Below are 27,205 nucleotides of genomic sequence, written 5' to 3'. Positions count from 1 at the left end.
TTTTTTCTAGTAGACATTCCCAATCCTTCTAGATGGATGCCACCTTTCCAGTCTCTGTATTACTCTCACACTTACCGGAGCTCTAGCTGCAGGTACTAGTTAAGTATCACTCCTGCGTCTGTCTTCTCTTCCCTACTAGTTACTGTGAGCATATCCAACAGCTCGCTTGTCTCCATCCCAGCCCTCTCCCACTTGTCCAGCTAAGGAGTCTGGCACAACCTAAGTGCTTTGGTAGATACTGGAAAAATTCTGTAAACTTAAAGAGGCAGGAAAACAATCATCCAAAGTTACTGTTTGATATTTGGCAATATATGCAAAACCTGGGTACGGAAGAAATTGCTTTATAATGTTCGAAGATTTGCCAAATGGCAAAGGCCTTGTGGCTGAAGAAAATATAGTAGTACCTGTTAAACCAGAAATAAAAATTTAATTTTTTGGAATTTCCTTAGCAAGAAGCAAACTCCACTTTATAGCCTAGAGACTTCAATTTTAAAGTACACGATTTGGGAGTACCATTGACACTATGTAACTTTTTCTACACACTCAGATTCCAATCTTTAACACTACTTCTCTGCATAAAAACCCTACTCCTATCAGTAGCTTATAGTGTTAAGATTTGCTAAAAGAATCCTCAAATCTTCTACTACAAAAAGCATTGACAACAAAGTCACGTATCTATTAAATGGTTGAACCATTGAACACGCAGACTGCCGAACATCTTACCCCTCCCCCAAATCCCTTTAGGATCTTTAAGAATAGAGAAAATTTCCATCTTCTGGAAAAGCTGAGTTGACCTTGGGCAGTGCCTACCCGCTTCCTTGGCAAGGCTTTTCACATGTCATTCCTCTTTAGCACGCCTGTCTTGATAACAAACCATACTCTGTTCACTTGTCAGTCAAACCCTACATGTTTTGGCCTTGATGCAAAGCCCGTTTTTTTTCTTCAGACCTTCCTGTCAGTGAGGGTCACAGACCATCAGTGCTACAAGAGACTTCAGAAGCCATTTGGTCACACCCCCTCAATTTTACAGACTGGGAGGTGATCCAGAGGTCAACACAAGGTTATAGAGGAAACCACTGGCAGAGGGAGTAATTAGAATTAGGATCTCCCAGAACCCTGAGTAAGGCTTTTCCCTTTATACTTTTTGTTTTCTTAACTCACCTGTTACTTGAACCTAACATTTTTTATTGGCTTTCAGGGACTCCAGGCACTGAATTTCAAATGTTGTTTTAAAAAAGTCTAGGGGGGGGCGCCTGGGTGGCGCAGTCGGTTAAGCGTCCGACTTCAGCCAGGTCACGATCTCACAGTCCGTGAGTTCGAGCCCCGCGTCAGGCTCTGGGCTGATGGCTCGGAGCCTGGAGCCTGTTTCCGATTCTGTGTCTCCCTCTCTCTCTGACCCTCCCCCGTTCATGCTCTGCCTCTCTCTGTCCCAAAAATAAATAAAAAAACGTTGAAAAAAAAAAAAAAAAGTCTAGGGGTGCCTGGGTGGCTCAATCAGTTAAGCGTCTGACTTCAGCCCAGGTCATGATCTCATGGTTTGTGGGTTTGAGTCCCATGTTGGGTTCTGTGCTGACAGCTCAGAGCCTGGAGCCTGCTTAGGATTCTGTGTCTCGCCCTCTTTCTGCCCCTCCCCCACTCATGCTCTATCTCTTAAAAATAAACAAACGATTAAAAAAAAAAAAAATCAGTCTACTCCCAGGGCACCTGCCTGGGTTGCTCAGTTGGATAAGCGGCTGACTTTGGCTAAGGTCATAACCTCATGGTTCATGAGTTTGAGCCCTGCGTCCGGCTCTCTGCTCTCAGTGCAGAGCCTGCACAGAGGATCCTCTCTCTGTCTCCCTCTCTCTTACCCTCCCCCACTCGTGTACGCTCTCTCTCTCAAAAATGAAAATTTATAAACAATAGTCTCCCACAGTAGAGAAATGAGAATCAAATTTAAGTGTTCAAAGATCCTATACACTTGTGCATTTCCTCTCAACCACCACCTAATACATACAAATGCCAGAGAAACCAGTTCTGTAGTGTTTTAACATGAGCTTACAATTAAAGTCTAATTTAAAAATGTAAGCATACAACTAGGCTTTACCAAAGAGGAACGTGTTTATTTCACTTAAATTCTTAAAAATACTTTTTTTGGCAGTTGACACACAAAATGTCCTAATGTAAAAAAAAAAATCTCATTAAAAAGAAAAGAAAAGCATGAAAAAACAGACCCAAAATGTTAAGATTTTATTTACAAAGCTTCTTTGTTGTACAGAAAGTAAAAATGCTGTTACAGTCTCGGTGTAACTGGTAGCCACAGACGGTTGACTCACCAATCACAGCTATCCACGCTACAGCAAGAGTCTTACACGAAAACCTAACAAACGCTTACAATTTTGTTGGGGTGAAGTCCCCAAGCTTGGTGGTGAATTTCCAAGAGGGACTAAATGGAGGAAGGTGGAATGTCACAGGAACTATTCTTTGGCTCTTTGGGTGGGTGGGTATCCTGGGGTTTGTATCACAGCTACCTTTTTTTTTTTTTTAAACAGCTACCAAATCCATATGAGCAGTCCAACCAATACTGAACAGTTCTTTTTTTGCAAGTTATTTGGGGTCTTAATCATCTTCTCCTTCATCGTCTGTTTCTCTCTTCCTCTTTTCACCTTTCCCACTTTCTTCCTCCTCTGCACAATAACAAAAATTCACTTTAAGACAATGGGAAAGGCATTTGTCTAAGTTACTGCTAACGGAGGTAACAACAATGAACTTCTGATGGTTGGGAGATGAAAAAAATGTTAAGACTGATCAAATTGGTAGGTTGTCGATTTTAAGAAGGACAAAATGCACAGCACATTTCAAATGACAGCAAGGTTAACCCAGTTTTCTCAACTTTAAGCTGCCATCTAAAAGATGACTCAAATTGTAGCAAGTTAATATTAACTCAAAACGTATTTCTTAGAATTCTTAGGTATTTGAGCCAAAAATACCTATACATCATCCTGTTCTTTCCAATTAGTAAAAATTCATGGCTATGTCAATAAAATTACTTAAATTTGCATTATGTTTCAGAAAGCTCCTTGAAGGCAGGTACTGGACCCCAACTCTTGTATTCAATGTAAAATCTGGTCCAGTACCTGGCACAGAGAGATGTTGAGAAAGTATGAACCAATGGAAAGCAGAGCAAATAATCTGGTACACTGAAACCTATACAGGTAGGAGAATCTATACTCTCAATGAGTAATAAACAGGTGTTTCACTGGTTTTGGCTGTGGTAGGGAAAAAGAATGAACAGTAATAAAACTGGAAAGGTACTATTTATACACTCTGCAAAAATTATGATCCAATTAGAAAGACTTTTTGTCAAAAGAGAGAATTCCAAAACCAGAAATCTCCTGTGTGGCAGTAACCCAAATGATGGGGTCTAAAAACACATTTAAAGTGCGGGACTGAAGGCCAGCCTCCTGCCTGCAGACAGGCATTATTAATCACCATAGAGTAGGAGGTCTGTACCAGCACAGGCTCACTGACAGGGCTATATAAGCCCCTGTGAAGACCACCAGGGCAAAGGGAATTTTATTTTGTTCCCTGTAGTTTTAAAATTCTAAATTCATGGACATTTCCCCATGACTTTTAACTTAGGAGGACCAACGTGCGTGCATCAGACCCACCTTCATCTTCATCTTCATCCTCCTCGTCTTCATCTTCATCAACTTCTCCATCGTGTCCAAATTCTTCTTCCTAAAGAACAGTAAATAGCAACCACTATTAGGTTGATCTGCCAAGCTGAGACGTACAAAGAGAAAAATAACTTGCCAATAAATGTAAAAATTCACCAAGGAGAAAACTTTAATATTATCTTTATCTACTTTAATGTTCTGAGATCTGTTCGTTTTTCTGAATAAATGAATTAAAATTTTCTTTAAAAACTGCTTTTCAGAAGTAAGCATTTTATTTGCCAGACATGTTTATTTAATATACTATTTATAATGGATAATTCGAGAAATGATTAAAAATTTTTTGTAATTTTTTAAATGTTTATTCATTTTTTCCCCCCAAGAAACAGACAGCACGAGGAGGGGCACAGAGAGAGGGAGACACAGAATCCAAAGCAGGCTGCTGGCTCAAACCCACAAACTGTGAGATCATGATCTGAGCTGAAGTCGGATGCTTTAACCGACTGAGCTACAGAGGCGCCCCTAAAAATTTTTAATTTTAGAACAGGTTCAGACAAAACTCTCTGTATTCCCATCCTTATAAAAACCTTTTAGGAACTTAATTTCATTAAATACCTATGAGATTACATAAATGCTCAGCCTTACTTTTTTTGTACTACAAAGAACATGCTTTTTGATGACATTTCATTTTCTTTGCCTGTCTTCACGACCTCCCTGAGGTCTGTCAAAGTTAGGTCAATCCTTTCTCCTGTCCTCCTTGGCAGTCAGCTCCTCAAAGATACTGTATTACTGGGTGTCCCATAAACTAGACTACCTGCTCTTTCAAGGCAGGACCACATTCTTGCTTAACTTTACATCCCCAAATCTTGAAAACGGCAATCGTAGAACATATTTACCGAATCAGGCTCAACATACAAGAACAAGTTCAGACTTGGTAAACATACCCTCCCGTCCCTTCTTCAACACAACAGAAGGGACAGACCATACATCAGCTCTCAACATTTCCAGTTTTCTCATCCTATGGAATGAACACCCAACTCACTACTTCCTCCCAATAAGTTAAAGGGTCAAGACTGATAAGTCCACAGAGCCAAGCATTTCACTTAGTATTTACTAAAAGAGGGGAACACGAATTAACCATCAAACTGTTAATGGTCTATTTACAAGTTTACTAATTACATTGGAAGTCCTTTTTCTTTTCTTTCCTTTTTCTTAAAAACAATACAAAATAAAATCACCCACATTTTTAACTACAAATAGGAAACAGAGCAGCAAACATAGTTGCACCAACCTCCCCACTGACTTCGTCTTCATCATCTTCCCCTTCTACATCTTCGTCTTCATCTTCATCGTCTTCATCATCAAACTCTTCCTCCTCACCATCCTCATCCTCCTCGTCCTCCTCATCTTCTCCTTCTGAAAACAGTCCAAAGGAATTCATTAAACACCCTTGATGGCCCATAAGGCACACCTGCTAAGGTGCTGGGGCACTTCAGGTTGAGCCACAGAACAAATGCTGTGCTACACCAACGTCCGGGAAACCCATGCCCCTTGGCCACCCCCTTTCTCCCAGGCTGCTGCAACTCAGTCCCTTTGTCCATCATGATGCCATTACATCTGGAGACCAGGAGTCCTGGCGGACTACATGTATGCTACAACAGTCAGTGATGAAATGATATTATCTCTGGGATTTGCTTCAAAATAAGGAAGGGGGAAGTGGGTAGGGATGTGTATGTATAAAATAAGATAAGCCACAAATCAGTGATTGTTGAAGCTGAATGATGGGAACATGAAAATTCACTTTACTATTATTCCTATCTTTGTCTAGGTCTGAAATTTTCCGTAGTAAAAAGTTACCCCCCCTCCCAAAATAAATAAATAATGAGCTCCTTCTCTGAGGGAAGGGCATCACCATAAAGCCAGCTGCCAGATGAGGAATCTAAGAGAGTAATAACCCTGTGAGAGGAAGGAAATAAGAGGCAGGCTGAGAGGTACCTGCACCCTCTGCGTCTCTACTCCATTTGGCTCAGGCCTCTAGGCAACCAGTTCTTACCTCTCCTGGTCCTGAAGCTCGCTGTGCTGTCCTGCTTCCTAGTCTCTGCATATTTTTCCCTTTCTTCTCTGCTTGGCTAACAGTGATTCAAACACCTGGGTCTCAGTTAAACATCACTTTTTTCTTAATTAATTTTTAATGTTTATTTCTTTTTGAGAGACAGCATATGGACAGGAGAGGGCCAGAAAGGGGGAGACAGGATCCAAAGCAGGCTCTGAGCAGTGAGGACAGAGCCCAATACGGGGCTTGAACACACAAACCATGAGATCACAATCTGAGCGGAAATCAACAGTTGGACGCTCGGGGAGCCTCAGAGGCTGAGTTGATTAAGCATCCGACTCTTGGTTTCAGTTCAGGTCACACAATCTCATAGTTCCTGAGTTTGAGTCCTGCATCAGGCTCTGTGATGACAGCACAGAGCCTACTTAGGATTCTCTGTCTCCCTCTTTCTGTCTGCCCCTCCCTTGCTCGCTATCTCTCTCAAAAAAATAAACTTAAAAAAAGGATAAAAAAAAAGCAGGGGATTGGGCGCTCAACTGAGCCACCCAGGCACCCCTAAACATCACACTTCTCCAAGGTAGACTCACCAGACCTCCTAATCCCAGCTCACAAGCTCTTACAGAAGCACCTGATGCTTCTCCTTATCTCATGCTTTACTCACTTGTGATTATTTAACATTTCTCAGTAGACAGTAAGCACCAAGAAGACAGGAACCAAGTCTGGTTTTTACCTTCAGAACTATATACCTCAGTGCCCGACACCTAAGAAATGCGCAAATTTGTTGTCTGACTGATACTCCCTCTCAGGAGCTGCTCTCCACCCTCCAAGTAATTTCCTTACATGCTCCTGCACACACAGCCATTCAACCTGTTTAAAGTGAGCTTAATTAAATAGACAAAAAGGCACAAATGGTTTTCAGGAATAACGGAGAACCTGCAAGTGAAGGGAGTAAGTGAACATTTGGAACAAAGGGAGATGTCCTATTCTGTGTCCACTTTACAACCTACATCCCATCCTTTATTACCTTGTCTCAAATCTGCCATAAAACTGCAAAAGTGCTACCAGAGTACTACACTATTAATTTGCACCCAAGCTGCCTGATAGATTTCCTCCTCTACTTTTCTTGCCCATTTCTTTTTGTGGATTTTTATCTTTAAAGAAAAAGACATTTAAAATAATGCTTCAAATACAGTAATACCAGATTCCAGCAACATCAGGAACTCTAAGAGAGTAAGTTTTCTTCATGCTGACTTATGTGAAAAGTGATCGCTCTGCTTCCTTTTAAGCCAGTGGAGAGGCGAGAAACTATTTATCCTAAGTGGCTCAGAATCAGTGGGTCACCATGCAAGGAAAGCTGCTTTATTTACATTTGGATAGAACGGACATGTACCTGGTATCTACGAAGTGCTAGGCCTTGTGAATAAAGATGAAAAAGATAGTTCCTACCCAAGAAGATCGTAATAGCATAGCTCAAAGGGACAAGAACAGCAGAGAGACAGGTTATGAAAGAAGTAAATGAGGGGATGCTTTAGCACGCACAGAAACCTAACCTAGCTCACGGGCATCAGGAAGTGCAATCTGGAAGTGCTGACAGAGCGTAGTTTGTGAGGATTAAGTCAGACAGTAACCAAGAAAGGAGAATAACTAGAACAGGCAGGGAGACATGAGAGATGATGGTCCTTTTAGTAAAGGGTAAACCACAATTACTTCAATATGTTAGGGCACAGTCTATGATCTCTCCAAATTCAAGACTAACTAGCTAACAAGCCATTTTTATTTCGAATCATTTGAAGGCTTCAATGTCCCAAGGGCTTCTTAAAATTCAACAGAAGTCCTAATCCCAAATTAATGGAATGCCTATACACATGCATACTATTTTTCTCCATAACAACAACATTCTGGAGCTTCTTCATGACCTTTGAAAGGCAAAAATTAGGTTCACTGGATGTTATGGCCACTCACCTTCATCCTCCTCTTCTTCATCCACACCATCCACCTCAGCATCTGAGTCAGGCGCTTCCCGATCCTCTCGGTCATAGCCATCCAGGTAGGTCAACTGAGGCAGGAGCTTAAAGACACTCTCTCGGTAGTCATTCAGGTTAGTAACCTCACAGTTAAACAGATCCAGGCTTTTCAGATATTCCAACTTTTTCTGAAGAAAAGGATCAAAAAACATACTTTCTAAACCAAAGGAACATAAGCAACAAAACCCATCTCTCAAAGAGGTAAAATTCTAGGCTCTGTTCAGTTAGCTGCTACCGACTCAGTTTTATACTCAGGAAAACATTTCAAGTCCTTTGCAACCTTTATAGTAAGTCACCAGATTTTACCTTCTACAATTTACCTTCTACATCTACCTTCTCAGAGAATGGTCTTTTTCTGGCAGCATTAGTAGTTTTAAGAAAAATAAATTTGAAAAAATATTTAAACTAGATCTTTTCACTGTATGAGACAAATCAAACAGGTTCAATAAATTTGGTTCAAAACTTAAGTTTTAACATCTAAGTAACCCAATAGTCAGTAAGAACCTGATGGATATCAAGCCTAGTCTTCAAAGCTCTGGGGTGACAGGATGGGAAAAAAATTCACTCAATCAATCAATTCAATCTTAAGGTAGTTGAGATTTCTATTCGAAGACACAGATGTGAAACACTAGAGAACGGAATATAATAAAGCACAAAGTGTAGTGATACGGTTACTCTCCAGGAAGAGAGGAGGCAGGACAGGCTGGGGAAAGGGTGGGGGCACTCAGAGTTGAAACTTCAGGAGAGGAACATTACTCTTTTTTAATTTGGGGGGAGGCGGGGAGATCAATACTATTACCAGAGCTTTCTGATATACAATTCTTCTGATTTTACCATACCCTGAAATTTTGTGGCAATACCTCATTTGTTTAGAACTTTGTCTTCTATCTGAAACACAAAATAGTTGAGCTTTAAAGCTTGGGCCAAGGAAAGTGCTCTGAGTAGCCAAAGTAGATAAGAAACTGTCCATTTTTTTTACTCAGAGATTCATTTGTTATTACAACTGTGTACTAGTATTTCTATCCCAGCTCTACTAAGTTGTGACTCAAGGTGAAAGAAGACATTGGGAGGGCAGAGGTAGTATATTACAGGCAAGTAAGGAAAGAGCAGCAGAAGTACAGCAGAGCCTCTTAGGAAGGAGAAGAGGGACAAGTGTTTAAAAAGCAAACATAAAACATGAAGCAGCATGTAGCCTGGAGCCCCCTAGAATATGGCCAATAAGCCCGGAGGGCATATGACCTACAGCTTCATAAATGTCACTTTTAATGGTTCTGAATCAGGAGAAAAAGCTTGGTATTCTCTGAGAAAGTAGTACTAACACAAAAAAACTAAGAGGATCTCTGTGTAAAGTTGAGTTGGAAAACATAAACATCGTTTGAAGGCTTTGATGTTTTATTGGGAAAACTATTTCAACGTTTACAAGAACCTGGGAAGAAATGTAGATGAAAAAAACCTTGTCATCAGGAGTGGAGGTATCTGACTAATTCTGGAGAGTTACAAAATTATTTAAAAATCTTTGCCCTAAAGCAGGGCTTGGCAAAAGTCAACTGGCCCATCCTGGTCCACTGCCTGTTTTTGTAAAACACGTTTCATTGTAACTCGGCCATGTATTATGTACAGCTTCTTTTGTGCCACAATCATGGCAAAGCTGAGCAGTTGCAACAGAGACTGTATGGCCTCAGAAGCCCAACAGATCTACTACCTGGCCCTGTACAGGAAAGGGTGGCTGACCCCTGCACTTACAGAATCTTCATCTTCCTGGTCAAAGAGGTTCCTACACGTGTTTTATTTTCACTGAGCAGCCCTTGGGAACAGACAGCCAGGCAGGGAACACCGAACAGGGTTACAGCAACAGGCAAATGCACTCCTCAAAACACCAATGTACGATGATCCAAGAGTTTATGGATCAAATAATGTGCTTATGTAAGTTAGTCCCCTGAGGTCATAAGAAAGCTGTCCCCGAACTTCTAATGACAGGGAGAGCTGCTTTTATGTTGTGTAGCTTTCAGATTAGGTTCCCCACTGGGCAGGCCCTGACCTCCAGAAGCCCAGGTAGGACTTCTTGCCAAAGAGGAAAAAAATGTCGAAATACCACCCCAGACAACTAGCTGACACACTGGGAACTCTTTTCTCGTCACAAAAAGGTTGACTCTATACCAGCTAAGATATAACCACAAGTAAATTTAGGCAGCTTTCCCAAAGTCTAAAAATTCTTTACTCAAGGAACGAGCCATTCACTTCTCAAAATTATACTTGGGAAATGGATGCATAAAAATACATACAACCCCTAATCTTTAATGTTCTACAGTGCCTCAAGCCCTTTCTCTAATTCCATCTACTATCACAGTAGACAGGCCTCCAAGGCTCACCTATTACTGAAACTCCATGTATCTGTGAGGTTTTTGGCTACTTAAGAAAAGGACCCATTATGAATAATTCAAACATGCCAAACAGTATGCTAGAAAACGAAGTGAAAGCAAATAACAAAATTCCAAGTAATTGTAGTACTCCAGAATTGCTTAAAGTATTAAAATTGTGCTTTAAGGCCCAAAATATACTACCCACAGATTATTCAGGACCCCAATGTAAATGTGTAAATACTGCTAAAAAACAAAAACAAAAAAGAAACCCAAAAATCAGAATGCTACCATACCAGAAATTTGGCCTAAAACTAATAGGCTAGCCATAATAAACATTAAACATTTTATTAACAATAATTTTGCTTGCCTTCTTAGAATTTAGAAGGGCTTTGGGGGATGGTTTGGATGGCCCAGGTCTCTTAAAAAAGGTGTCCAAGGAAGTTTGAATTGATGCCTTCTTTGTCTCTCGATTAATGTCCCTGTAGCAAGCAGAGGCATTCACAATCATTGCATTGACTGTAAGAACTGGGCTCAAAGTAGACGGTGTTCAAAATGTACGTGGTTAATGAGGATGAGGATGGTGTTTTTCCCATTGAAGAAAACTTTCAGAAGACAAAATGGACCCAACATTCCCCCCCTTCACCTTCTCCTACAGCTTTTTTTTTTTATTCCGGGATATAACTTCCGGAGACCTACCCTAACACCCCTAGGAAGGTGAACAGCAAGTTCAGGAGAATGGCAGGAGCCCAGGCTTTTCCACGCAGGGTGTGCAGCACTGTGGCTCTGTCACTGGCTAGCCAAGTGTGTGACTCTGGACAAGGGATTCAGACTCTCCCAAGCCTCAGCTTCCTCATATGTAAAATGAGGGCCATGTTATTTCTATTCTATTTGTAGAAATATTTTTTGAGGAATACTAATGAGACAACACACATAAAGCATCTACTACAGTGTATGATACGTAACAGATCCTCTAAAAACGGTAAATACAATTATGATTATTTCTCATTCTTCACTGTCCTTGGGGACTGAGACTTTCACAACCACCAAATGGCCCTCATTCATCAATGACCAGGTCAGAACGCCCAAGAAAACAAATCCCATACAAGGTTTGCTTCTGCTCTGCCTCTGTGTGCTAGGACACTGACAAAGGCTTCTGGTGAAACATCAAAGAGGACTCGGGTTGGCATAAGAATTAGGCAACAGCCAGTCATCCAGCATGAGAAGGTACTGTGTGGCACTCTGTTCTAGAAAAAAGGTGTTCTTACGCTCACAATGACTGTGAATCGATAGGCCTATCATTGACACATAAACAATAAAGGCTTGGTGTAGCCTGTCAACTGGGAGACACCAGCACTTACTTTAGTACTCCTGTTGGAATTCCCAGTTTAAGGTCAATTTGGGTATGAAATAAATTTGTAGGTAAAAAGAATAGGTCCCAAAGGCAGTGGAAAGAATGGCAGAGTTGGATTTGAATCGCTAGATATGTGGCCACTGAGTAATTATTTAAACTCTCTAAACTTGGTTTCCTCATCTCTAAAAGAGGTACAGCTCTTCTCTTTTCTCTGGGTTCTAGGAGGACACATTGGGCAAATGTTAATGTCCTCGAATACAGCAAAACTCAATAAATGTTTGCTTAAATATTGGAAATGGGGATTGGTTTGGAGGAAAAGAATAGAACCAGTAAAAAAGGAAGGAGCCCAAGTACCTGGGGTGTACCTATAACAGAAAAGGGGATAAAATTCATGAAGCAAAGCTAAGAAACAGGCTCCTAACATTTGAGAAATATGAGCTAAATGTGGTCCACTTAATGAAACATAAAAATAAAGGGACTCAATAAAAGGCAATTTAGCCTACATTGGAGTAGAGCCTTAATTATTGATTAGAAGGGAAAAGATGCTGTAATTCTGGCAGGAAATCCTTTGTTAGAAGAAGTCACAACTTAACTACCTTCCCTTCCTTGAAATACTAATAAAGCATTCTGTACAAGTGATGTGCAACCCAAATATTTTAATGTATTGTGACATCAGAACTGAAAGAGATAGTAGAGAAAGATGCCTTATCCTCTTGGGTTCTGCTCTTCCAGATCTTGAGACACCTCCTATATGCTTACATAAACCTCTTCCCATTAACATTTGTAAGGTTGAGTCAAATGGAAACACTTGACTTTATGTATACGTAAAAACAGTAAGAAGCCACAGGCTTCTCTGGATAGTATGAAACAAGCTGGAGTTCCATTAGCCATATTAAAATGGAATTCTGTATATATGCCAAATTTACAGAATATCATATTTAGAGAAATCAGTCACTTAACAATCTTAAATTCATAGAAATTTCCAGGTGGCAGCCAAACAGAACAGCTTGGGAGGCTGCCCCATACCTTGCATTAACCTCTCTCTCCAGCTTTTTTGGCCTACAATCTCCACATGGACTGGACCCTCATTAGTACAGCTTCCGGACTTACAAAGCAGAGTTAAGCATATTACCTTATTTTATTCTCAGAACTTCTAAGTAAGGTAAGGCAGAGATTATTAGCCTTCCTGCTTCATAAGTGAGGAAACTGAGGCCCAGGGAGAAGCAGCAATTTGCCCAAGGTCACACAGCGAGCCTGCAACCTAACTGGCACTTAAACTTATCTTTTCATAGCTTATCCTAGTATGTAAGACTGAGGAGGATTTTGCGGTTCCCATGCAAAACTTTAGCCAACAGCAATCCAGCTGGGGCACAAAATCAATTAGAAGACCTAAAACTTACTGGAGCTGTCCTTGGACTGTTCCACCTACAACTCAGATATGCCACCAGTATGAATAGCTTTTTCTATAAAAGTGTAACAGTATAGAATAGCCTGGCCAGTCTGGGGGGAAAAAAATTAAATGTTTAAGGCTATGGCCAATATATGAAACTCAAAAAAGACAAAGAAAAGAATTCCCCTGTGAAAGGACACCAGCGCAGTATCAGGTAGGGAGAGCAAAGCCATAGAACACAGAACTAGAAAGGCCCTGATCTTTAAAACTTCTCTAGAAAGTATTATAGTAAGAACCACCACTTTCTTGATCAATTACTATTTCCAAGCATTTCCCTCAGTATAAAGAAATATGAAAATGAAAATGACCAATAAGTCCTGGTTTCCAAATTCTCACATACTTACCAAAGGTTCCAAGGTGCTGATATCTTTCAGCTTATTTCCACTTAAGTTTAGATGTGTGAGATTTGGAAGTTTTTCTGCTAACATGTCCAGACCTCCAAAGATTCTATTGTCACTGAGCTCAAGCTGCAAGAGAATATACAATATACACACAAATACACACAGAGAAACACTTTTAAATACCAAATACAGTTTTTAAATATTTATCAAGATCAAATAATCTCTGTTCCTATCAGGGCATGTTTGTTCGCTCTATTTGATTAAACACAAATAGTTTATAGATTCCAAGAGCATTTCAGGGGAAGAGGAGAAACAGGATGGATAAGAAGAGCTGTGTTAGAAGTTAAGAGTTCCTTAACCAGTTGCTAATTGTAATAGTTTGCTCAAGATCTGGCTCCTAATATCAGTGAATCCATTTTCTAACCTAAAAAGTGGGTCAAAGCAAATTAGAATTCTTTGAGAAGTTGTAATACTCTATACCTGCCAGGAAGGGTAAATGGTCTGTGCATTCTAAGCAGCTTATTCCGTGTGCCAAACAAAGCTCACTATGGCGACTCGAAACCTAATTTGGTCTGTAGAGTTCTGACACATTGTAGGGTTCTATACCTGGAAGCCACCAGGGAATGTTGCTCTGAAGGCTACAGGAGTGGGATAGGCCCCAAAACAAGCCCTTAAAGAAGCTCCATGACCTCAGAAAAGTGAGTGGAGCAACAGCTTCAGGGTTGCCGAAACCAACTCCCCAGAGGCCACTTCTTGCATAAAGCCGCACTAGCCTTTATAAGAACCTACTCTTATTTCTTAGCTGCAGGTCAAGTAGCACAGCAAGCCGTGTGCCAATGAAGAAAGAGCCTTCACCAAGGAATCAGAATGGGAAGTGAAAGAAATTGGAGCCTGGAAAAGTTAGACAGTTGAGAGCATATAATTCAAACTCTTCAGTTTGCAGATGAGAAAACTTAGGCTATACAACTGGTTTCAATTCTCTATTTTAAGTGCCAACGACAACGGTAACCGCATCGAATTCTTACACGGTACCTAAGTGCCAGGCAATGTTTGAAGCACTAGAGATACACGAACTCATTTACTTTTACTAACCCTATGGGGTAGGGTAGAATTATTACCCGCATTTACAGATGAGGAAAAATGAACTACAAAGACGACTCTAAAACTTGGCCAAGGTCACAAAGTAGCTCTGGTGGTGACTGAGGATTCTGAAGCCAGGCAGGCTAGCTTCAGAAGACTTTGCCTTTCCCACCATGTTACGTGCAAAGAATAGCATGAAAACTTCATGTAATTTGGTCTTTGGCATGCTATGAAATAAACTACATGATGCAGAACAGAGAACTTTTAAAAACTTCAATATTTGTTGGAAGAATGACTTTAAATGACAACTCAAGTCTTCAACAACTTAGGTGTTATTAAATATTTCAGAAGATGAAACTGCAACATTTCAAAACATTTCTTCCTTCCCATGGGTTATTCCAGTCAAATTATCTAGTCATGGTCTAGATTTAAAAATACAAGTCTATAATCAACAAAGACTCAAGTGTTAGCTTTACTGAGATTTTAGTAAATCAAAACAAAGAGACCATTTCTCTTGGTTAGTTGGAATATCACATATTATGTAATGTTCGTATCCTTTCAACATGACTATCTTAGAAAGCAGAGAAACAAGGCAATCTGCCAAAGCATTTAGTGACATGTTTATTTTGAAATGAAATCAATGTGTAAATTTAGGAAACCTGTGACATTCGTACAACAAAATTTCTTTCAGAACCTGTTTCTTGTTAAAAAATAATCTGTGCTCTAGGACAGAAAGAAAATAAGGTCTGTATCAGTTGTGAGAACATCTTATCTGCCTTTAAGTTTGATTTGTAGGATCTCTCCATTCCTCCCTAACTCTGCAAGGAAGTGATTAACAAGACTTCAGAAGACTTTGATAAAGCCTATATAGATGGTCACTGATTCACTCCTCTTCTGAGTTAAGTCTGACAGCACACAGACCACAGTACATCAGGAAAATGTACCAGGATGCTAGGAAAACAACACAAAATACACACTAGAATCATACTAGCATCAAGTTTATGTAGATACATGCCAGAAAGCCACCAGTTGTTTAATGGGCTAATCAGAGCTCCCAATGTCACCAATAACCATGTAAATATAAAAAGATTATACTTGAACCTCTAAAGTAGATGCTTAACAGAAGAAAGGGAACTATTTACCAATTTAAATATAACATGATTATTCTTCCTGATAGGAAGCTAAGTTACCTGAAACTCATGAGGACTGCCTGAACACTTATTACCTAACTAAGGCAAATAAGTAAACATTTTCTGGTTTTTAATTCATATACTTAAACCTAAACAAGTTCCTCTCAGGACTCAGACTACAGGAACAGCCTATTTGCATTTTGTCTAATTCTGATTCCAGACTTCAATGTGTACTTTTGGATGACAGTTCTGCTTAAAATCCCTAATAACGTGAACACCAAAACAGTGGAAAATTCTGCAATATTTATGTGACCACGTATCTTTTATTATATAATAGAAAAAGCATGGTTTAGGAGAAATAGGAGATACGGATTCTAGTTTTGGCTCTAGTACAAACCTCTTTTGTAGGTGGCTTTAGGCAAATTACTATACCTTTCTGGGTCTATTGCTATGCTTATAAAATAAGGGACTAGAAGAGCAAAGTTTCTTCCAGTTTTAACATTCTGGAGCTCAGTGACAGTTACATAGGTAAGGACATGAGAAAACATTTTCCTTGAGGGTTTTTTATTGGTAGTTGGGGGGGTCTGATTGGTTTATAATTAGACCAATAAAATATGAACAATGAGCCATCAATTAGGATAGGGAAATACAGTAGCTTCATTACAGTGATTTCCTGCAGTCACGACACATTTTATTTTTTTTAATTAATTTCTTTTTCTGAAGGAGAGAAAGAGAAAAAGAGTGCAAATGTGCTCGTGCAAGCAGGGCACACACACAGAGAGAGGGAATCCCAACCAGGCTCTGCACTGTTGGCACAAAGCCCGATGTGGAGCTCAAACCCATGAACTGAGCCCAAATCAAGAGTCAGATGCTTAACTGAGCCACCCAGGTGCGCCTAATCACAACACATTTTAAACTTTCTTTCTAATCATTAAGAATTCGTAATGGGTTTGAATTATCATAGATTACAAATCTGAAGTCTTTACTGAAACTCACCCTTAATCAACAAACAAAACATGAAGAGAGGCCCCTGTGTCCTAAACCAGAGCATACTAAGACAAAACACATAGCTAACATATCAACAAATTTATAGCAATTAATTAGTAACTTATTCACAAAATAATTATTCTTCATAACTATTTATTGATCATCCAACATGTATTATTTCCAAACATCACAGCAATTCTGTAAGGTCAGGTGGTAGCACCAGTTTACAGGTGAGGAAATTGAGCCTTAGAGAGATTAAGTAACCTGCAGAAGATTACCCATCAGGGAAATGATAGAGCTGGAATTCAATCCCAGATATGCCCAGTTCCAAAGGCCATGTGCTTTCTGCTACACTAAATGCTTCCTTACAAGTAAAATCACCTATGTTTCTCTTCTCATAATGTTCTCTCTTTTATTGCTGAAGAAAAAGTACTTACCTTTTTCAATTTAGGTAGTTTGGGGAGATTTGAAACTGAAATCAAGCCTACATTTATTAAACTGAGGAACTCTAAGTTCACAAATTCAGCTGTTAAGCCCTCAATTTTCCCATCATTTGATTTGCAATTGTCCAGAACAAGTTCTCGAACCTGTGAATGACAAAGGGGAAAAAAGAAAAAAACAAAACAAAACCAAGCTTTCAAAAACATACATAAAACAAAGAACAAAGCAAAAACTACAACCATAAACACGGAGCAAAAACACCCACATACAGGGGCAGCCTCTACTTAAACCAAGATCACAGTTATAAATAAATGAAAAATGATTAAGCCTTTAGTAACAATATACTACTAGATATCAAGGATGGAATGTTACACCATGGTATAAAAAAGATTTAAACGCTTTACTTTCCAGAGACAGAAACTACAGTTCTTAAGATACAGGTGAAGAAACTATTATCTCCCTCATTCCTTTTCCCAAGTCTATTCTCCCAAGGCGCGGCTTTAACTATAAATGCAGAGAAGACCACCCCACCCCTTCCAGGGCTGAGTCTCCCTCAACGCCCAGGAGATGGACACAGGAAAAGAGGAAACATTTACTTTTCCCAACAAGATCGCTAAGAGATTTTGGCAACACGTTTCTGCATTATACATTTACTCATCTTTACTAAGGTTATCTTGACAATAGAAGGGGTCAAGACACAAGAGGCCTTAATTCAAAACAAAGATCAATTTGGGTTACATGTGATGAAGATATTTCCAGGGGAGAAAACTGTTAAACATTAAATTAGATTTTTCAGGCCATAAAATCTCCTTTGTGGATCCTGAAATTCAGAATTCCAATCCGTCCAAGGGTATCATATCTGAAGATTTTAGTTTGTTTGTTTGTTTGTTTATTTATTTATTTAAACTCTAAGCCCAACGTGGGGCTTGAAGTCACGACCCGGAGATCAAGGGTTGCATGCTCTATTGACTCAGCCAGCCAGGTGCCCCATGATTTTAAATACTGATCAATTAATAAACACTCTGTGAATACCTACCATGATAATCCCTATTCCATTCCTGTTCTGTGGTTGACTCTGAAACTTGCAACTTTTAACACTTTTTGGTCAATTTACAGTGATGCAAATTAGAATTAACGGCAGTAACGGCCAAAGGCATTCTTGTGGTGAATCTACCACGTTTGATAGCATTAATCAAGCAGGTACATGGAAGTAAGATACTCATAGTTCTAAAAAATATGAGCTAGTAATGTCTTCATCCTCCAGTGCAAAATCCAAGGATAGTATTCTGGTAATTGCTATCATTTACAGAGAACTTACTCATTATTCTTTGCACCACAACACCCTCCCCCCATTTACAGAGAAGGAAACAGATTTAGAGTCGTGATACACACAACACCACAACTTCTCACTTGCTTCTTCACTACTTCTCACTACCCTGTCTACTTCCTCCTCATAAGCCCTGGTTTCAGTTAGGATGCATGCAGGCCTATTACACCTTTAAGTCTTTCTTTCCTTCATTCCACATTTCTTCACACATCTCTGCCATTTCCCCCCTTTTTAAGGAAAATAAGCATTTCTGAAAACTTAAGGTGTCAAATGAGGAGAGGTGGGCTCTACAAACATGCCTGAGGTCATATCCTGGCTCTACCACTTACAACCTGTGTGATCTCAGAAGACTCACCTAACCTCTCTGTGTCTCAGGTTCCTCATCTGCAAAGTGAAGATAACAGTACTCACCGCATGAAGTTGCAGAGGAATAGCACCTGGAACATACTGAGTGCTAAAAAAGTAACTTCTGGGGAAAGGGAGTAGGGGTATGACAGGGACCTACCTCTGCTGTTTATTCATATTTGTAATGAGGTTTTTATAAGCATGTATTTTTGTATTAAAAAAGTAAAACCAACAAACCATAAAAATAAAGTCAACTGTAATTGCCCACACACCTAATACAGCACTACAACTAAAATGTTCTCACTTGGTTTGGGGGATTTTCTATGACTATCTGACAGAAGATCCAAATTATACAGAGTAACACTTATATGCCAAAAGCCAAATGAGGACGAATTAGATTTAGCCATATTGCTTCCCAGGTCACTGGGTGAAATCACCTTTTGGGTATTTCTTTCAACTGGTTTGTTGAACCAAACAGCAAAATAGGAATCAAGAGGAAGGAACTGGGAGAAAAAAAATGTTAAATGGTTCAAATCTGCAGGTTTAGTTGCTGGGTATGAAAGATGGTGGAGGGGAGTTGAGGTTCTGGCTTACAAAAATGGGAGCCATGTAGCTAGATGGAAATAAGCAGGGAATGGCTTTCTGAGGGGTGGATGTAATGAATACCATGAAGGCTACTGAGTTTAAGGTTCCCTTGGGAATGTGGTTTGGAATAGAGGTGGGTTGTCAGTTCTGTATTTGGAGTCATCAGGGCAGAGACAATAGTGGAAGGATGGAATCCCTAAGAAGAGGGCCAACGACAGAACCCTGAGGAACCTGCAAGAAAGACCTAAGAAAAACTGAGAGTGGTACCAATGGTGAAGTATTAGTTTCAAACATGTGTAAAGGCTTATGGAAATAAAGCATGAGAAGTTATTGAAAAAGGACTGAAAAATTAGAAAACAACTTAAAGCCCCATCAACGAGGGACGTATTTCCAAGATACACTGTGGGATGAAAAATGTGCAGAATGGGTATTATCCTTTATGCTATAGACCACACACTTTCTTCTATGTACAGAAAATCTCTCAGGAAGAGAAACTGAGTGGTGGGGAGACCTTGCTCTACATAACCTTATTTAGCATTTCAGTGGTGATAATGTTAACTTATTACAAGTATAACAATTTTAAAAGTCATTGTTAGACTTCAAGTTTCATGATGGGCAGGGTGATGTCTACTTTAGTTACCACTGTATCTCAGTATGAGAAAGAGTTTTCACAACTGTTAAATGAGGAAAACTGGTCACAGGCTTGTCAGAGTACTGTATTGGGATTTGTGTCAGGATTGTAGGGGATTGAGTAGATGATACAATAGAAAACTTGGATATAAAGAGAACCTCTTTCTGATCACAAGCATAATCACATCAATGCAAGTAATATTTATGTTTGTCACTATGAAGATTTTGGTATATTAGTTCAGCCTCTTTGTATATTTCAAATGTATTAAGATAAAACTCTATTACTTAGCTTATTTTAACAACTCTGAATATTTTTTAAATGACTAAAAACATTAGAGTATATGGATGTACCAAAAATTACTTTACAATCCTCCCTGTTGAATGTATTTCTAATTTTCCCTATCATAATAATGGCACAATACCTTCGTGTAAAATTTCTTTTGTAATTAGGATTCTCTCCTCACAATCTGTTGCTAGATGAAAGAATACACATTCAAGTCTCTGTTACTGAGTTCCTAACTTAAAATGGCAACCAACCTGTCTGTTAAATACTTTAAGTATTTAAACATATATCCAGGTATTTAAACATATATCCAGAATGTGACCTTTCTGGATATATGAAAATTTTAGGTATTTGCATTTATTTATCTTTTGCTCAAGGATACTGTTTTTACCCTAAGTGAGAAAAAAAATAACTCAAAAGAAGCATGGACAAAAAACAGACAAGCCATAAAAAATACAAATCACATTAAAAAACTGATGTTCAACAATAAATACATATTAAAAATGAGATCATTCTACTCTTGTTGGAGGCAGGGAGCTCTTCCTACAGAGGTCAGGATGGATACAGGTATAGGGGAGTTTCTAAGCGGGAGAGCAAGAAGTTCAGGGAATGCACACTGGAGACCTTTAATTTTCTCCGTGAGTAGAAGGTAACAGAATTTACTGGGGGGGAGTAGGGCAGAGGATTGTATGGCTCAGCAGAGAAGGCATGCCCCTTGACCTTTCCAGGAAGCTGAAGATGTAGTAAAGCATGCTATCTGCTAGAACAGAGCACCACAGGCACAGTAGGAGGATCAGCCACTGAGGAATATGCACAGAGCAGAGTGGGAATTACTGGAGAAAGCAGAGGCCACAGGAGGGTTCCACTTGGGGCTGTGCCCAGGATAATAGGTCTGGAAAGTCAACCCTCAGCAGCCTTCCCCCAGCCCGTTTAAAGTTCTAAAGAGCATGGCAAAAGGTGTCGGCTCTCAGGCATGGGGTCAGCAGCATTTGAGAAAACTAAGCCTCCTCCACCTCCACACCTTGACTATGAAGGGATCCTGACTCACTTGCAAGGGAGATAACAACTGCAGAAGAGGGGGCAGTGGGTAGGGAGTTGGGGACAGATAATCCCGTGACCTCTCAATAAATGAGGGATTCTAATCAAGAAAAGAATGGTCCCAGCTTCTCCTTTGGATGTTCCAAATCCTCCCAGAGCTACTATCTAAGGAGGTAAGGATGGGCAGGCACTTGTACATTTGTGTGTACAAGTCAGGGAGCTGTTTGGTCCAAGATGAAGTTAACTGGACTTCTGCTTGAAGATGGATGGGACTTTTAAGGCCAATTCACTCATCAGCACCATTTTCTAATTAAACTATATATATTTTTTCCAAACATGAATTCAGGATAAACAAAGTAATCCATATTATTTCCTATTTAACTCGTGTTTTTGTTTCCTGCAACTATCAGTAAAACAGTACTGTTTTCTAATACTTTTTCACTGAAAAATCTGAACTATACTGTAGCCAAGTTATGGCGATTGGTGCTAGGGGTCACAGAGAAAAATCAAGCAATTTTCCTTTCACCCTCTCCAACTTGCTCTCACTTCCCGTTCTCCTGGCTACTTAAAAACAAAACAAAACAAAACAAAACCTACCTGGTTTAAATTGCTTGGGTGATCTTCCCCAGTTATAAGTTAGGAGGGGGAAACATGGAAGAATTAGAGTTACCAATTCTTTTAATTAGAAAAGTAATACATGGTTATTGCAGAAAGTGAAATCATCCAAAAATGTAGAATAAGTAACTTCTGTCATCCTTGCCAATTTCCATTCTTCTGAGTTAACCAATGTTCAAACCTTTTTCCTTACCATTATTTTAAAATAATGTTTTCAAAATGACAGAACAAATTTAGATCAGTGGTTCTCAGCTGTGTTTAGGTGACAGAACTGTCAACATGAGAGAAGGAAACACTCATATCCTATTGGTGGGTAGGTAAAGAAATGAACCATTCTAAACAGCAATTTGACAGAAGATTCACATTACAAGAAGTTCATTTCAGTACTATTTAAAATGGCAAAAACCCTTCTAACCACCCCATAAGTTACGATCCATGCAGACATTAACAATAAGACTGTAAAATAATAGTGACAGAGAGATAAAGAAGCTTACTCTATTTATGTAATAAGATAATATATGCATTAACAGAATTTGACTTTGGAAAAAAGTAGACATTCTGGTAGACCATACACCAGAATGTCTAGATAAAAATCTCACACACACCTGCCCACCCTATTTTATTTCTGTTTATCCATATCCAGGATTTTTGGCTTATCTGTATCTAATTTTTTCTTCAATTTAGATTACTTATAAAGTGAAAAAAAAAAAACCCAACAATTAGTTGGCTATGCAACCAATCAGAATACCCCATTGTGCTCAAAATTACATTAATAGACACAAGATGGCAAAAGTTGGGGAAAAAATTTTAAAAGGCATAAAAGTGGGGAAACCGGAGATGTGTCTCTTAAGGAAAGACAATTCTTATGATGGGTGAGAAGTGCCTAGTCTTCGCACACAGCCCACCAGGGTCCCACATGGACATCCACTGTGAACCACAGAACTGCTGGGCTTTCTAACTTTGAATGGAAAACTCAAAAACAGCTAACATCAAGGCTAAGTGTGCTGGAAAAGAGTGTCATGTTTGGTGTAATGGAAGGATGAGAGCCTCACATAAAGAACACATATTTTTTCCCATTTTAGAATATAACTAAATTACATCTCACTATTGAATGCCAGTGTCTCATTTCACATCTGAAAATACCAATTTATGTAGTGTATACGGTATGTTCCAGCACTGCACAATTTGCTCTCAGTGAAGTAACTGACAATACAAATATTTTGCATAAAGTATTTCTTACCTTCGCCTATAGTTTTAAATGGTGATCTCCATTCTTTATGTAGATTATTTTTAAATGCCATCTTAGGCCATTTTTTCCACTATGAAAACACACCTGATGTGAAGAGCTCTTTTGGTCTTAGAAAAAAACCGAATTATACATTTCTTTGCAAGCACCCTCTTAAAGAAATGTCCATACTTGTTTTAAGGAATAAGGATATGGTAATAGGTGAACTAAACCTATTATCTTGGTCTCATGTATTCTGGCAAGGAACCTAAGAAGGTAAAAGTGTTACCAGGGTCATACTCAAACCTCAAAAAAAAAAAACAAAAAAACACAAAAAAAACAGCCATGGGCACAATAAAAGCCCATCTGGTCTAAACAAAGAAAAAAAAATGTGATTAAACCTTCCTCCTCCTCAAAGTCTTAGTTCTCATTTGATGATTTTAAGGTCAACCATGGGATGCATATATGCATTTAAGAGCTCCTGTCCATATTATACATTCAGTGAAGAAAGGGTTCTTTTTCTTTTCCCAAATGACAAGGGTCCCAGAGGCCAAGTCTGCTCTGTAACTGCTGGCCCCACAACAAACATAAATAGCCATGTGACTGAGTTTGGTTTTAAAGGAGTCATCTTCAAACTTTTCATTTGCCGCAAGGATGATTCTTTTGCGCAAAACACTGTTTAACTCCTCTTTTAGAATTTCCTTCAAAATCCACTGCATTTTTTTCCTGAAAAGCCTCCAGTTTAAGGTCAAAGCTTTCCTTTCTTAAGAACCTGACTCCTGCTGTCTCTGTCTCCTCCTCAGGTTCCCTAGGGCAGCCTTTCTTTGCCTATCCCCCAACCTTGGCAGGCTCCCAGGATGCTCCCAAAGCCCCTAAATCGCACCAGTGCAATAGGCGCCACCGGGTTCTGAGGCTTCAGAATGGATGTGGCTGCTCTTTACTTCACCCTGCTTTTCCAGGCCCTGCCATAATGCTGGTACTCAAATATTTAATAAACCAGTGGACTGCTGTAGGCTAGCTAGTCCTGTCCAATACAGTAGCCACTGATCACCTGCTGCTTTTGAACCCTTGAAATGTGGACAGTGCCAAAGATAAACTGACTTTTAACGTTGATGAAACAATCACATGACTCTGACCTGTCTTTGGCAAGAGTGTAAGGCCTAAGAGGATTACCTGAAAAGTTAAAACCTGCACCTATATACCCATTTCTAAGAAGTAACATATTAGATATCGCATAGGAAAAAATTCCATATAGTGAGAACATCATCCCAGCTGTGCTTCCCCTGATGGGAAGAACACTGCTCTTACTTTAGTTTACTACTTTAACAGCACTTTAGTTTGCGGACAAAGAATTCAAATTCCAGATTTTAAAGCGCTTTGAAGTCCCATGTGCATACTTTTAGAAATGTTGGCTAAATCTAACTACTACACATTGCACTGACGTGCAGCTACGCAGTAATAACGCAAAGGTATGAAATTAACAACTCAAAATGGGAACACCACTCTTCAAGTTTTAGGGTGCGAGGAGGCTTAACCGTTCATTACACTAGCACGTGGCCGACACAAAATGTCTGACTGTGGACGGAAGGGACGGCCCTGGTCAAACCTCAACCTTAAAACCCAGAGTGCCGAGCTGAGACGCCCATCTCCCTCAGATCCTCCGGGGACGCTGGGGGGAGGGGGGGCTTGCGGGGCGGCCCGCCCGGTACCCCATTTGTGGGGACACCAGGCAAACCCTGGTTGACGAATTTCCACAAGTTAGCAACTTATTACCCACCGCTACCTGCCTCCACGAAGCGCGCCCATCACTCGACTAGGATAGGGTGGGAGGACTTCCCCCGGGCTTCCCCAAGGCCAGGGAACGCCACTCACCCGAGGCCCCGGTCTGGCGGAGGCAAGGCCACACCGCGCGGGCGCCGGGGAACATGGCCCCGCGCCCGGCCGCCGCGAGGGCAGGAGTGGAGAAGAAAGAGGCGATTCTCAAAGCCCCGCTCGCCGCTCACGCAGCCGCGGCGGCGGGTGCCGGCCTCCCTGGAGCACGTGCGGGGGCAGAGGCCGCCGGGACTGCGCGGCCCACGAACCCAGCCGAGGCCCGCCAGTACCCCCGCTGTCTAGCCCAGGCGGAGGCGGCCGCCTGGCGTTGCCCTTTTAAGAACGGGGGCGGGGGACGGCAGCGCGCCCGAGAGGAGTCGAGCTGGAGGAGTCGGCTGCGGCCAGAGCGCGCGGCTCCCGCCAGTACGACCCGAGCCCCGGCGAAGCGGGCGCAAAACAAACCACGGTCTGGGCCCGGGAGCAGCGGCTCGAACCCACAGGCCGGTGTACGCAGCGGAGGGAGACGGGCGCCCGCCAACATGGCGCTGCGTCGGACCGTGGCGCGCCCCGGCTGGCGCGAGGAGCCGCAGCCCGCCCACACCGAGGGGCCAGACTCCGGGCAGGGGCCCCGGGCTCCGCCACCGCGGCGCGGAGTAAAGGCAAAGCCGTCGCCGCCGCCACCACGGCTGGCCTGGGCCGAACGGGGCGCGTCCCGGGAGACCGGGAGTGGGGAAGGCCCGGAGGACGAAAGGGGAGCGAAAGAAATGGGGGACAAAGTTTTATTTTTAGGCTTGAAAAATGGCGGGAACCGCGTCCTTTTTTCAAACTTGGCCTCGGGAGGGGCGGCGGTTGCGCCACCTCCGCCGCCCGGCTCGCCCCTCCCCCGCTCCGCGCGCGCGAGGCCGCGCCCGCCCAAGCCCCCCGGACGCGCGAGGGGGCTCCTTGCCCCCCTCGGAGGCCGACAGCCCCCCCCCTCACCCCCACGGCCCCGGCCCTCAGCCCGGCCGGCGCCAACCGTGAGGCCTGACCGGAGAAGTCCCCGCCCCGCCCGAGCCCCTTCCCAGGCCGTCCGGGAGCGCTCGGAGCCCGGGCGGCCGAGCCCCGGCTAGCCGCGCGGCTCCTCGGCAGGCCCGGCCTCCACCCGGCCGCGCATCCCGGGAGGCTGCAAACATGGCTCCCAGCGTTACACAACCCCCTCCTCCCTCCCTCCCTCGCCGCCGGCCACACGCACACGCGCTCCTCCGGGGAAGGACCCCGGCGGGCGAAGAGCTCAAAGTTTGCTTTCCCCCACCCCACTGCCTTCCCCAGACGGCCGCGGGGGCCCGCGGGCGCCAAAGAGTTAATCCCCGCGCGCTCGCTCCCCCCCTCCACGCCCGCCAACCCGCCCGCCTTCCCTGTCCGAGCCCGCGAGCTGCGCCCTTCTACGAGCCGGGGCTGGCGAACCCGCGGCCCGGGCCCCGCAGGTGGCCACCATTACATGCAAGTCATCGGGGGGAGAGGGCGCCCGACGGGGTCTCTGCTTACAGCTGCCGGAGTCCGGTTCCTCAGCTCCAGGTGGATCCTCCTCTTCATGTCCATGTTCCCCTCTTCCCCCCTCTTCAAACTTAACTTTCCGCGGCGGGGGCGGAGGGGGGAGAGGCGTCCCGGCCTGCGCAGCGAGGGCCGTCGGAAGGGGTCTGCTGGCGGCAGAGGCCGGCGGCGCGGTCCCAGGCGGCGGGCGGCGTGCGGGCAGGCGAGCGGAGCCCCCGGAGCCAAGTTACTCACGGGAGCGGAGAGAAACCATGGAGGGAAAAGGGGGCTGGAGCGCAGCGCTGGTCTCACTACCGCCGCCCCCGGCCGCGGCCCCGCACTGCGCTTAAACCGGCGACGCGGCGCGGGCGGCTGCTCGGCTCGACTCGGCCCTGCGCGGCGCTGCTCGGCTCGGCGGCCGCGGCTGCACCAAGGACGGGGCGGGGAGACGCGCGGCGGGAGGGGCGGAGGCCGGGGGGGGGGGGGGGGTGGGAAGGCGCAGCCCCGGGGACTGGAGCGACTTCCTCCCTCCCTCCGACTGCACGTGGGGTGGCTGATGTAAGACCTTCCTCGGGGGCTTCCCCGCCCGCAACCGATGTGAGACCCCCGCCCTCCCCCCCGGCCCCACCTCACCGCGCCGGGAGGCGGGTCTCCGGCCCGCCCTTGGACGTTTGCCCGGAGGGCTGCGGGGGTCTTTAAAGCCTAGTCTGTCCAGGGAGGCTCCACCAGGCCGGCCCGACGCCCGCGAAGTCGGGAGACGTGAAGGGAGCGCGGGACAGGGGCTTTCGGGTTCGCCTTCCTCTCCCTCATACGGTGCGAAGCCAACAGCCCGAACCCCACACCCCTTGGCCTGGAGGCGGGAGGCCAGTGCTGCGGGGACCCCCGTCGGGGGCGGAATAGCGGCCGTCCCGCGTTGCACCGCGCGGCACCGGGCGGAATTGGCCCTCGCGGCCTGTGGGCACA

General features: G+C 42.8%; 1 protein-coding gene across 3 annotated transcripts; it reads right to left on the bottom strand.

Annotated features, from left to right (window-relative positions):
* Positions 1-107: 107 nt before the first annotated feature.
* Positions 108-26,614, bottom strand: ANP32B (acidic nuclear phosphoprotein 32 family member B). 3 transcript variants are annotated; one of them, XM_049627116.1, is made up of 7 exons: positions 26,258-26,614; positions 16,870-17,019; positions 13,239-13,361; positions 7,672-7,861; positions 4,948-5,072; positions 3,651-3,720; positions 2,215-2,666 (listed from the first exon to the last, which is right to left on the bottom strand). In XM_049627116.1, the coding sequence occupies exons 1-7, from the start codon at positions 26,309-26,311 to the stop codon at positions 2,599-2,601; spliced, it is 780 nt and encodes a 259-aa protein (XP_049483073.1). In that variant the 5' UTR covers positions 26,312-26,614; the 3' UTR covers positions 2,215-2,598. The 3 variants fall into 3 exon arrangements, with proteins under 3 accessions (XP_049483063.1, XP_049483073.1, XP_049483056.1); XM_049627106.1 differs by lacking the exons at positions 2,215-2,666; positions 26,258-26,614 and adding an exon at positions 108-256 and having other exon boundaries at positions 16,870-17,161; XM_049627099.1 differs by lacking the exon at positions 26,258-26,614 and having other exon boundaries at positions 16,870-17,094.
* Between the last annotated feature and the right edge of the window lie 591 nt (positions 26,615-27,205).

This window comes from Panthera uncia, chromosome D4 (assembly GCF_023721935.1).
Source record: "Panthera uncia isolate 11264 chromosome D4, Puncia_PCG_1.0, whole genome shotgun sequence".
Lineage (NCBI taxonomy): Eukaryota > Metazoa > Chordata > Mammalia > Carnivora > Felidae > Panthera > Panthera uncia.
The sequence above is the reverse complement of the archived record's forward strand: the minus strand, read 5'-3'. Positions and strand labels throughout refer to the sequence as shown.